At 43.9% G+C, this 12256-nt stretch overlaps 1 protein-coding gene across 1 annotated transcript in view; it reads right to left on the bottom strand.

Moving 5' to 3' along the window:
- The window catches only part of kcnc4 (potassium voltage-gated channel, Shaw-related subfamily, member 4), a 67802-nt gene that overhangs the window by 18484 nt on the left and 37062 nt on the right, over window positions 1–12256 (bottom strand). Inside the window, exons 3-4 of the mRNA XM_014134361.3 lie at window positions 10678–11473; window positions 9349–9573 (exon numbers count right to left, since the gene is read on the bottom strand). Of these exons, the coding sequence (XP_013989836.1) occupies window positions 9349–9573; window positions 10678–11473 (1021 nt within the window). The remainder of the gene's footprint in view (window positions 1–9348; window positions 9574–10677; window positions 11474–12256) is intronic.

Here is a 12256-nt window from a genome sequence, read left to right as displayed (position 1 = left end):
CCTGCTCTTTAGGCCAAATGCAGATGACCTCAAACCTTCTATATTACAGGATGAGATAGTAAAAGCTTTGTGTTCCATAGTGTCTAGTGTTGTTTTCGTGTGGTTTAGGCCCGGACCATCACAGTAGGTGTGAACAGAGCATGTTGAGCACCTGATACATACCTCTTAGTTCGCAGGATGGGGCTTGGGCAGGTGTAATAGTGGGGGTTGGGCCTGTTGCTCTGCTCACGGCCTGGGCATATGTCCTGCTGTCATGTTGAGGTCCTTGCCGCAGGGGCATGGTGGGGCATGGTGTGGGCAGAAGGGGCATAGGTCTGATATGGGGGGGGGGGCTATATAGGGTGTGGCCAGGGTTTGCTTGAGGTGGTCTTCGCTGGTTGGGTGTGGCTGGTGATGCTGTGGTCTCTCTCTCTCTCTCTCTATCATTGTCTCTCTCTCTGTCTTCCCCCCATCTCTGTCTCTGCTCTTTCTCTGCTATCTCTGTCTCTACTCTCTCTCCATCTCTACTCTCTATTTCTCTTTCTCGCTCTCTCTCTGCTCGCGCTGTCTCTGCTCTCTCTGTCTCTCATTCAATTCAATTCATGCTTTGGGAAACATATGTTTACATTGCCAAAGCAAATGAAATAGATAATAAACAAAAGTGAAATAAAAAATACAAAAAAGTTCCAAAGGAATAGAGACATTTCAAATGTCATATTACATCTATTGTAACATTGTGTAAATAATTAAAGTACAAAAGGGAAAATAAATAAAAATAAATGTGGGTTGTATTTACAATGGTATTGTTCTTCACTGGTGGTCCTTTTCTTGTGGCAACAGGTTACAAATCTTGCTGCTGTGATGGCACACTGTGGTATTTCACCCAATAGATATGGGAGTTTATCAAAATAGGATTTGCTGTGTGCACATAGCCTGTCTTCTCTTGAGAGCCAGGTCTTCCTATGGCGGCCTCTCACAATAGCAAGGCTATGCTCACTAAGTCTGTACATAGTCAAAGTGTTCCTTAATTTTGGGTCAGTCACAGTGGTCAAGTATTCTGCCACTGTGTACTCTCTGTTTAGGACCAAATAGCATTTTAGTTTGCTATGTTTTTTTGGTTAATTATGTCCAATGTGTCAAGTAATTATCTTTTTGTTTTCTCATGATTTGGTTGGGTCTAATTGTGTTGCTGTCCTGGGGCTCTGTAGGTTTCTGTTAGTGTTTGTGAACAGAGCCCCAGGACCAGCTTGCTTAGGGGACTCTTCTCCAGGTTTATTTCTCTACAGGGGATGGCTTTGTTATGGAAGGTGTAGGAATAGCTTCCTTTTAGGTGGTTGTAGAATTTAACGGCCCTTTACTGGATTATGGTCGTTAGCGGGTATCGGCCTAATTCTCCACTGCATGCATTATTTGGTGTTTTATGTTGTACAATGGAGGATATTTTTGTGTGTAATTTGGTGTATGTCCCATTTTGTGAATTATTGGGTTGTAAGCGGACCCCAGACCTCACAACCATAAAGGGCAATGGGTTCTATGACTGATTTAAGTATTTTTAGCCAGATCCTAATTGGTATGTCAAATTTGATGTTCCTTTTGATGGCGTTGAAGGCCCTTCTTGCCTTGTCTCTCAGATCGTTCACAGCTTTGTGGAAGTTACATGTAGCGCTGATGTTTAGGCCGAGGTATGTATAGTTTTTTGTGTGCTCTAGGGCAACGGTGTCTAGATGGAATTTGTATTTGTGGTCATGGCAACAGGACCTTTTTTGGAACACCATTATTATTGTCTTACTGAGATTTACTGTCAAGGCCCAGGTCTGACAGAATCTCTGCAGAAGATCTAGTTGCTGCTGTAGGCCCTCCTTGGATAGGGACAGAAGTACCAGATCATCAGCAAACAGTAGACATTTGACTTCAGATTCGAGTAGGGTGAGGCCGGGTGCTGCAGACTGTTTTAGTGCCCTCTCCAATTGGTTGATATAATGTATATGTTGAAGAGGGTGGGGCTCAAGCTTCATCCCTGTCTCACCCCATGGCCCTGAAGAAAGAAATTGATGTTTTTTTGCCAATTTTTTTGTGTACATTTTATAATGTTGTATGTATTTCCCCCAACACCGCTTTTCACCAATTTGCAAAGCAGAACCTCATGCCAAATTGAGTCAAAATATTATTTTAAATCAACAAAGCCTGAGAAGACTTTGCGTTTGTTTTGGTTTGTTTGTTTGTTAATTAGGGTGTGCAGGCTGAATAGATGGTCATTTGGTAAAAAGCCAATGTAATACTTGCTCAGTACATTGTTTTTGCTGAGGAAATGTACGAGTCTGCTGTTAATAATAATGCAGAGGATTTTCCCACGGTTGCTGTTGACGCATATCCCACAGTAGTTATTGGGGTCAAATTTGACTCCACTTTTGTGGATTGGTTCCACATATTGGGGAAATTGCCAGAGCTGAGGATGATGTTAAAAAGTTAAAGTATAGCCAATTGGAATTTGTGGTCTCTCTCTCTCTCTCTCTCTCTCTCTGCGCTCTCTTTCTCTCTCTCTATCTCTCTCTCTGCTCTCTCTTTCTCTCTTTCTCTCTCTGGGCTGGTAGACAGGCATGGGCCAGAAGGGGGTAAGGAGAATCACAAGGCTTCTCAAGCAGAGGAAAGACAGGCAGGCAGAGGATCATCGGGGGGCAGAGTCAGAGGCAGGGGGCAGGGAGGGATGAGAAGAATCACAAGGCTTATCACTCAGAGGACAAGGCTCAGTGTAGTTCCTTATTAAAAAAACAAAATCCTTATTCAATCTTGTTCTGAGTGCAGCTCTACCGAATTCTTGCCCTTGAGGCAGAGTTGACCTTAGAGCAAGATAGAATAAAGAAAGTCTAATTTGGTTGTCACAACAGGTTTACACACATCAATAACACATCCCCTCTCATCCTCTTGACTAAAGTTCTGGAATAATTATGGATTATATCAGCCAAGAGCAATGGAACACTACACAATCAAATTCTTCACATCTCCACCACTCAACACGTTCCTCCATACTTGGCCAGGATTGAATCAAAACACTGAAATCTGATTCAGAGGGGTTGGGTTAAAAAAACATTTCAGTTGAATGCATTCAGTTGTACAACTGACTAGGTATCCCCTTTCCCCTTCCCCTAATTTCATTTGATATGTGTGTGTGAGAAAGAAAGGGTGAAAAACCAAGATGACATTCACATCAGACCTTTAGAAAAGTGAGTCATCTGTGGTCTTTTCTAATGAGTTTTGAGGTCTTGTCTGTCTCACGACAATACTATGGGTACATAGCTCAGAACACATCACACAGACTCACACACACGCACACACACACACACACACAGTGGTGTACGCTCTATACCCATTTATTTTTCAATGGGCATTTGTAACCGGTCTGAAATGGCTAGGTAGTTAGCGGTGCAAGCAAGTAGTATTTCAATCGGCAACGTCACTCGCTCTGAGACCTTGAAGTAGTTGTTTCCCCTTGCTCTGCAAGGGCCGCGGCTTTTGTGGAACGATTGGTTACGCTGCTTCTGAGGTGACTGTTGTCAATGTGTTCAGAGGGTCTCTGGTTCGAGCCCAGGTTGTGGCAAGGAAAAGGACGGAAACGATACTGTTACATTGGTGCCGTGACACGGATCACTCAGTTGGGCTCTGAAGGAGGAGGTCAAAGGGGGATGAGTGTAGCTGGTGTGAAATGGCGAGCTAGTTAGCGGTGCACACTAGTAGCATTGCAATTGGTGACATCACTTCCTTTGAGACATAGAAGCAGTTGTTTCCCTTGCTCTGCAAGGACCACAGCTTTTGCTGTGCGATAGGTAACGATACTCTTGGGTGACTGTTGTCTATATGTTTAGAGGGTCCATGGTTCGAGCCCAGGGTGGGGCAAGGAGAGGGAAGTTAGTAATATTGTTATATATTGTGTATACTCGCTTCTTAATACCCATGATGCGTATCAAAGTAGTGTAGTGGAGGTATACACCGTATCAATTATTAAGGCTGATGGAACAGATCAGAATGTTTAGCTTAAAATGTTGATAAACTATTATTTCTTCACATTTTAGGCGCAGTAATGTGCACACGGCAGTAGGCCTACGTGCATATATTCCAAAATGTAATTTGCGGGGGAAAAAAACAGTTCTAAAATGAGCACCGCTCATGCAAGTGGTTTCATGGACAGAGATGGAAATATCTGTTCGAAATTTAGAAAGAGGGGAGATCTAAAGATGCAACAACTAGCATAGGTTGCTAATATGACTACGATAATGCCTTTGGCTGCTAGGCAGCTGTCCCCCACAATAAAATCTGTGAGGGGATTGTTGATATGTGTCCGTCCGTTAGTACGTTAGTACGTTCATTCGTACGTTAGTGTCACGGTTGTCTGAAGAATGGGACCAAGGCGCAGCGTGTGTTTCGTTCCACATTTTATTTAAACTGTGAAACTATGCAAGACATACAAAACTAATAAACAAAACAACAAACTGTGACGATGAGGAGCAACATACACTTACTCAAAAATAATCTCCCACAAACCCAGGTGGGAAAAACAACCACCAAAATATGATCCCCAATTAGAGACAACGATGACCTGCTGCATCTAATTGGAGATCATCCCCCCGAAAAAAATAGAAATACAACAACTAGAACCCCACATAGAAATACATAAACTAGACAAAAACCCCAACATAGAAAAAAGAAACTAGAACCAACATAGACATAAATAAATTAGACAAAACCCTCTGTCACGCCCTGACCTACTCTACCATAGAAAAATAAAAGCTTTCTATGGTCAGGACGTGACAGTACCCCCCCCCAAAGGTGCGGACTCCGAACGCATTACGCCAAACAACAACAAAAAAACAGGGAGGGTTAGGGTGGGTGTCTAATGTCGGTGGCGGCTCTGGTGCAGGACGAAGAACCTTCACATCCCACGGATCCTCCTGCATCGGAGGCGGTTCTGGTGTGGGATGAAGAACCCTCACATCCTGCTTATCCGCCAGCATAGGAGGCGGCTCCGGTTCGGGGTGTAGCCCCCACTCCGCTAGCTGATCCCTCTGCTTTCGTGTCACTGGACCGTGGATCATCGCCAGAGACTCCAGACTGCGGACCGCCGTTGGAGACTCCGGACCGCCGTTGGAGACTCCGGACCGCCGTTGGAGACTCCGGACCGCCGCTGGAGACTCCGGACCGTCGCTGAAGACTCCGGACCGTCGCTGAAGACTCCGGACTGCGGGACGTCGCTGGAGACTCCGGACTGCGGGACGTCGCTGGAGACTCCGGACTGCGGGACGTCTCAGGAGGCTCCGGACCGCGGGCCGTCTCAGGAGGCTCCGGACCGCGGGCCGTCTCAGGAGGCTCCAGTCTGGCACAGGTGGCGCCAGACTGGTGACACGCACTTCAGGGCGAGTACGAGGAGCAGGCACAGGGCGTACTGGGTTGTGGAGGCGCACTGGAGGTCTGGAGCATAGGGCTGGCACAATCCGTCCTGGCTGGATGCTCACTTTAGCCCGGCAAGTGCGGGGCGCTGGCACAGGACGCACTGGGCTGTGAATGCGCACTGGAGACACCGTGCGTATCACCGCGAAACATGGTGTCTGACAGGTCACACGCTCCCTCAAGCGAGTGTGTGGAGGAAACACAGGACGTACCAGACTGGGGAGGCGCACTGAAGGCCAGATGCGTGAAACTGGTGCATATGACACCGGACTGGTTTCATGCTCCTCAGCACGCCCGCTCTGCAGCGCTCTCAATGCCAACACCTCTCTCTGGAATCTGGCGTCGAGTTCCTCAATTGTCTCCCTGACTGGCTCTGGTTCACCCCTCAGCTCTCCACGGTAAGCACGAGGAGTTGGCTCAGGTCCCAAACCTGACTCCACCAAACTCCCCCCCCCCCCCCCCCCCCCCAAAATAATGTTTTGGAGCTGCCTCTCGGGCTTCCGTCGTTGCCATGCTAGTTCCTCGTTTTGTCGCCGTTCCTCTCTCGCTGTCTCTGCCTGCTTGCCGTGATGGTATAACGCCTCGTAATATCGCCGTTCTGCACTCGCTGCTTCAATCTCCTCCTTTGAACGGTGATACTCCCTGGGCCTTGTCCAGGGTCCTGCCCCATCCAGGATTTCCTCCCAGGTCCAGTCCTCCTGACCACGCTGCTTGGTCCGTTGGTGGTGGGAGATTCTGTCACGGTTGTCTGAAGAATGGGACCAAGGCGCAGCGTGTGTTTCGTTACACATTTTATATAAACTGTGAAACTATGCAAGACATACAAATAAACTAATACACAAAACAACAAACCGTGACGAAGAAGAGCAACATACACTTACTCAAAAATAATCTCCCACAAACCCAGGTGGGAAAAACAACCACTTAAATATGATCCTCAATTAGAGACAACGATGACCAGCTGCCTCTAATTGGAGATCACATAGATCACCCCACATAGAAACACATAAACTAGACAAAACCCCCAACATAGAAAAAAGAAACTAAAACCAACATAGACATAAATAAACTAGACAAAACCCTCTGTCACACCCTGACCTACTCTACCATAGAAAAATAAAAGCTTTCTATGGTCAGGACGTACCAGTTAGTCACACACAATATCTCAGATAGCACTGGCTCAATTTTGACGAAACTTGGGTGAATGATGCATCTTGAAATAGAGATCTGGCATTAACAAAATGACACTGATTGGCCAGATGGTGGCGCTATAACAAGATATAAAAAATGCAAACTTTGAAAGGTCACACCCCTCACCCTGTTTGACCCAAAGTCACGAAATTCGGTACATAGGTCCCTCTCCTCACAAGGAGCAAATTTGCCTCAGATTCCCACGTGAATGTTTAAGATCTGCCATGATGTATTTTCCGCCATTTAGAATTTTGTGAAAAACACTTAAAACGCTACTCTTCTGGCACTGAATGACCGATCTGCACAAAACCTAATATGTGGTATCTATGGACAAATATCTCTCAACGCAATATTTTCCAGACTAGTACCTAAAACAACACTGACCAATAAACATTCAAGTGGGCGTGGTCTGGCACATAAATCAGTCAAGGATATTCGTATTGTAACAACATTTGGTGCACATGTTGCAAACACTGCCAAGACTCAACATATGTAATAACATTCATATCGACCACACAGTGGTGCTATAACAGGCACATGTTTATATCTCTTGATCTGTTTGACTCAGAGTGATGAAATTTGGCACACATGCTCAGGGATATGATTATAGCTAACCCACGTGATAGCTCAGACACTACTGGCCCCATTTTGACTAAACTTGGGTGAATTACTTGTCTTGCCATAGAGATCCAACATTTACTAAATGACACTGATTGGCCCAAGGGGGGGGGGGGGGGGGGGTGCGCTGCATCATTCATGGGAGAAGACATGTTTACCGTTGCCTTGTTTGGGTTGACATGAGGTGGAAACAATGTTGGTTCAATCAGTTTTTTTTCCCAGTGGGAACCATCTTCTGCTCTATGGAAAGGCTTTCCCAAAAACCTTCTCAATAAAATGTTAACTAGCTAGGCCTTCCTGGCATGATGATAGCATGATTATTTGCATCAATCCAGTAGCCATTTGTTTTGCACACTCCATCTCATGTGCTAACCAAACAACAGTGCTAGTTGCCTGTGCACTTTTAGTAACTTTACTAAAAAAAAAAAAAATCGACATTTCCCTAGATTTTTCCCAGACCTCAAAGTGGTCTCCTGACGTGGTTTAAACATTGTTATGGATTTACTTAGAACATCCAATTTAGTTGACACAGGGAAAAAAATAAACAAATTTGAAACCTGTGCATTTATGACTCAGTTGACAGCCTCATTTATCTATTTCAATAGTAGGCCTACTAATAGCCTACTTGAACAGTACAGCTTGGGTTGGCCTGACTCTGAAAGAACAATGTGGAAATCATCATTTTAGGTAATGTCACTGTTTCTCGGGCGGGCCGTTTGGGACATTTTTGCAAGATTTGAGTATACCCACTTCTCCAGGCACCACTGTATGCACACACACACGCACACGCACACACACACCATCTGTAGATAAGATTCAGGATGCTAATGGGTGGTAAATGTTTGTTCAGGATGTGAAAAATGAATCCATTACGTCCAAATATAGAGTCGGGTTGTCACTCCAGGCTCTGGGGATTTTGGGGAGCTGTGATGAGATGCTTTACACAGTGTGTGTGTGTGGTGTGTGTGTGTGTGTGTGTGTGTGTATGTATTTCAGGCAGCAGCAGGCCTATTCAAGCAGAGAATAATTGCTGCCAGTCTGACAGCCAGATGGTAATGAAGGGAATTATCGGAAGAGGCTTTTCTGTATTTCTCTTGTCTTGTTCAATGCCTCCAAGCCTCCTGTTTCAAATCAAACTCTTGATTTAAATGATAAAACACTGAATCATGCACCACCAAAAAATACATTGTATTGTGTTGCTAGTATTCACCTGAGAAGGTATACCGTCACAATACAAACGCTAGAAAATCTACTCCGACATCATTTCTGTCTCATTCAACCCCTTCAAGCATCCTGTTTCAAAGCAGGCTAGTCATACCATGTGAATGATAAAACCACATTGTGCCATACCATTTCCACCAATTAAAAGCTGCTAAAAAGGTGAGTTGATGTTGTAAATATTTACCTGAGGGCTGAGGATGTGTAGCCTGCCATCACAAACATATTTATCAAATCAAGAGAGAGGGAGCAGGGGACAAGGACAGGGACATACACACGGCTCACTTGGTAGATCATGGCACTTGCAACGCCAGGCTTGTGTGTTTGATTCCCACGGGGGGACCAGAGTGAAAATGTATACACACACTACTGTAAGTCACTCTGGATAAGAGCATCTGCTAAATTACTGAAATGTAAAAATGTAAATGATGCTACTTCTGAAGCTGGCTGTTACCAGACCTGGGACTACTGCCTCACAGTGCTCATCTAAGGGTTATTCCCACAGAGTTTAAATTGTGCCTCACTGATGAACCAGATAGTTGATGTAAAGCTGATCAATAGATTTTCCAGTAAAGCTTCAGGTGAAACATGACTTATTCTATTCTGGGATGTTATGGTTCTCAGGGTTGTCATGGTGAGGATAAGAAGGTTCTGAATAATGGATACAATGAGTAGTATGGCTTTGAGGTTGTCTAGGTTTCGACCTATTGACCTCGAGTCTGCAGCCTCCTTTGTCATTGTATTCACAGTTACCATTCCCATCCGTTCCTCTAATTCAGAGTGTGCGTTGTGTGTAGGACCTATGGTTGAGAATGGTGGGCTCCATGTTTCTGAGAGAGAGAGAGAGAGAGAGAGAGAGAGAGGAGTGTCAGTGCCTGCGTGCCTGTCTGTGGGTCAACCTACCAGTGCGTATGGTGTGCTCTCCTCCAGTGCATGAGAAGTCCCCAGAGGTAAGCAGGAAGCAGGTTGCCTCTTTCTTGGTGGCCTTGTTCCCCCTGACCGACCGAGCGTGTCTGCGGCCATGGCCGTGCCGTAGGTTCCACTTCTCGCTGGGTGACAGCGGCTGGGTCAGGCTGCACCCCTCATCCGACGACAGAGCCAAGTTGGCGTCTCCGTTCTGCTTAGAGTCTGACAGGAGGACAGACTTGGTTCATAAAGCATAGGATCTAGGATCAGGTCCTCCCTGTCCATATCATCTTATTCATTAGGGTATAAATGGCTAAACTGATCCATGATCAGCGCAATGGAACCAATGGATTATTCTCCAAAGTTCTAACCCTGCCCATCTGGAAGCAAACGGTCAAACTATTGGACATGTTTTGAGTAGTATTTGAACCCAGGTCTGCAAGAGACACAGGGCCCGGACTGACAGTTTAATGCCAAAGATTTTACTCAACATCTCCTCAGGTTTTAGAGAGAAGGTTGAACTACAGAGCTACAATGTAACGTTACTGTGAAAACACACATTTTCTCCCTGGGTAAACTCTGAACTGAACCTAATGTATTATCTGGGAAGGGTATGAGAATGATTGTATCATGTTGTGTTACTGTCTTCAGGGCTAAGTACAGTAAGCCTATTTTATTACCGCAAAAAAATCAAAAAAAGCCATGATACTACAGTACATGATTACAGTACAAAAGAAAGAGTTCTATTTTACCGTTTGTAAAACAACACCACATATACAACATCATCTAATACCTATTGGTGTAAAAATGCACTACAGTAGTATTCATTACTGATGCCTTCAATTTGAGTTTGAATGGGTAAAATGAGTGATGGTATAAATGAATGGTAAATCCATTTATCATTATGGCGTTGGTTCGTACACAATGATTCAGTTTGATGTGTAAAGAGGAGTAGTGGGTTTGAAAAAGTTTGAATATGGTCTGAGTGTGATTGGGTGGAATGGTTGATGGTTCTGAATAATGAAACATCCACTTATCATTGTGGCCTATGGCATATCATAACGATGCTTCAAACACATACTGGCACAGGGATGGGAAGACAAAGCATGGTGTATGGAGTGATATTACTGCCAACAGAATTTGAATTTGATTTAAATCATTTTGAATGTGTCTCTGACCTGAGTTGTTCTAGCTGATTTTCTCATATCAATGTTTCAAAAACATTTAAGTGTGTAGTAACAGTGTGATGAATAAGTAGAGTATAGGGTAAAATTAGTGCCAAAACATCGAAATTTGTATTCAGATTGTAATTTGAATTGGTCTGACCTGAGCGGTTCCTGTTGATAGTCTCCTCCGCAGCCAGAGGACATGTATCACTCTGAGTACTGTCCCTGGGAGAGTTAGTGACAGACTTCCCGAACGAGACCGTGTCCGTGGGAGCGTCCGGGTTCGGATTGTGCGCCTTCTTCTTCTTAGGCAGCTTCTGTTTAGCCATGGCCAGGGAGTAGTACATCCCAAAGTTATTGACTATAACAGGCACGGGCATGGCGATGGTCAGCACCCCCGCCAGGGCGCACAACGCGCCCACCATCATGCCCAGCCACGTCTGGGGGTACATGTCCCCGTAGCCCAGGGTGGTCATGGTGACCACGGCCCACCAGAAGGAGATAGGGATGTTTTTGAAGTGGGTGTGTTTAGAGCCGCGCGGGTCGTCCGGTTGGGCCCCTATCCGTTCTGCGTAGTAGATCATCGTGGCGAAGATGAGGACGCCCAACGCCAGGAAGACAATAAGCAGGCAGAACTCGTTGACGCTGGCTCTCAACGTGTGGCCGAGAACCCTCAGACCGACGAAATGCCTGGTCAGCTTGAAGATCCGGAGGATTCGGACGAAGCGGACTACCCGTAGAAACCCCAGGATGTCGGAGGCTGCTTTAGAGGAGGACAGGCCGCTGAGACCCATCTCCAGGTAGAAGGGCAGGATGGCCACGAAGTCAATGACGTTTAACATGTTCTTGATGAAGAGCAGCTTGTCGGGGCAGCAAACGATGCGCACAAAGAACTCCAAGGTGAACCAGACCACACAAACGCCCTCCACCACTGTCAGAATGGGCTTGGTCACCACCTAGAGTAGATCACATTATACATTGGATTATACATTAGATTATATTATACATTACATTAGATTATACATTATGTTAGATTATACATTACATTAGATTATACATTACATTACATTATACATTAGATTATACATTGTTAGATTATACATTACATTAGATTATACATTACATTACACATTAGATTATACATTGTTAGATTATACATTACATTAGATTATACATTACATTACACATTAGATTATACATTACATTACATTATACATTAGATGATACATTATGTTAGACTATACATTACATTACATTATACATTAGACTCAATTATATATTATATTATACATTACATTAGATATAAGATTATACATTACATTATACATTACATTATACATTAGACTAGATGATATATTATATTATACATTACATTAGATTATATATAAGATTATACATTAGATTATAGATTCGATTAGACATTAGACTATACATTAGATTAGATTACACATTAGATTATACATTAGATTATAGATTAGATTATACATTACATTAGATTATAGATTAGACTATACATTAGATTGTAAATTACATTAGATTATAGATTAGATTAGATTATACATTCTATTAGATTATAGATTAGATTAAACTATACATTAGATTATACATTCTATTAGATTATACATTAGATTAGAGTATACATTAGATTAGAGTATACATTAGATTAGAGTATATGTTAGATTTCATTGTAGATTAGATTATACATTAGATTATTGGATTTCAATTCAGGGATCATTGAA

The sequence above is a fragment of the Salmo salar genome, chromosome 13 (assembly GCF_965601325.2).
Source record: "Salmo salar chromosome 13, fSalSal1, whole genome shotgun sequence".
Classification (NCBI taxonomy): domain Eukaryota; kingdom Metazoa; phylum Chordata; class Actinopteri; order Salmoniformes; family Salmonidae; genus Salmo; species Salmo salar.
This window is presented reverse-complemented; position numbering and strand designations above follow the sequence as displayed.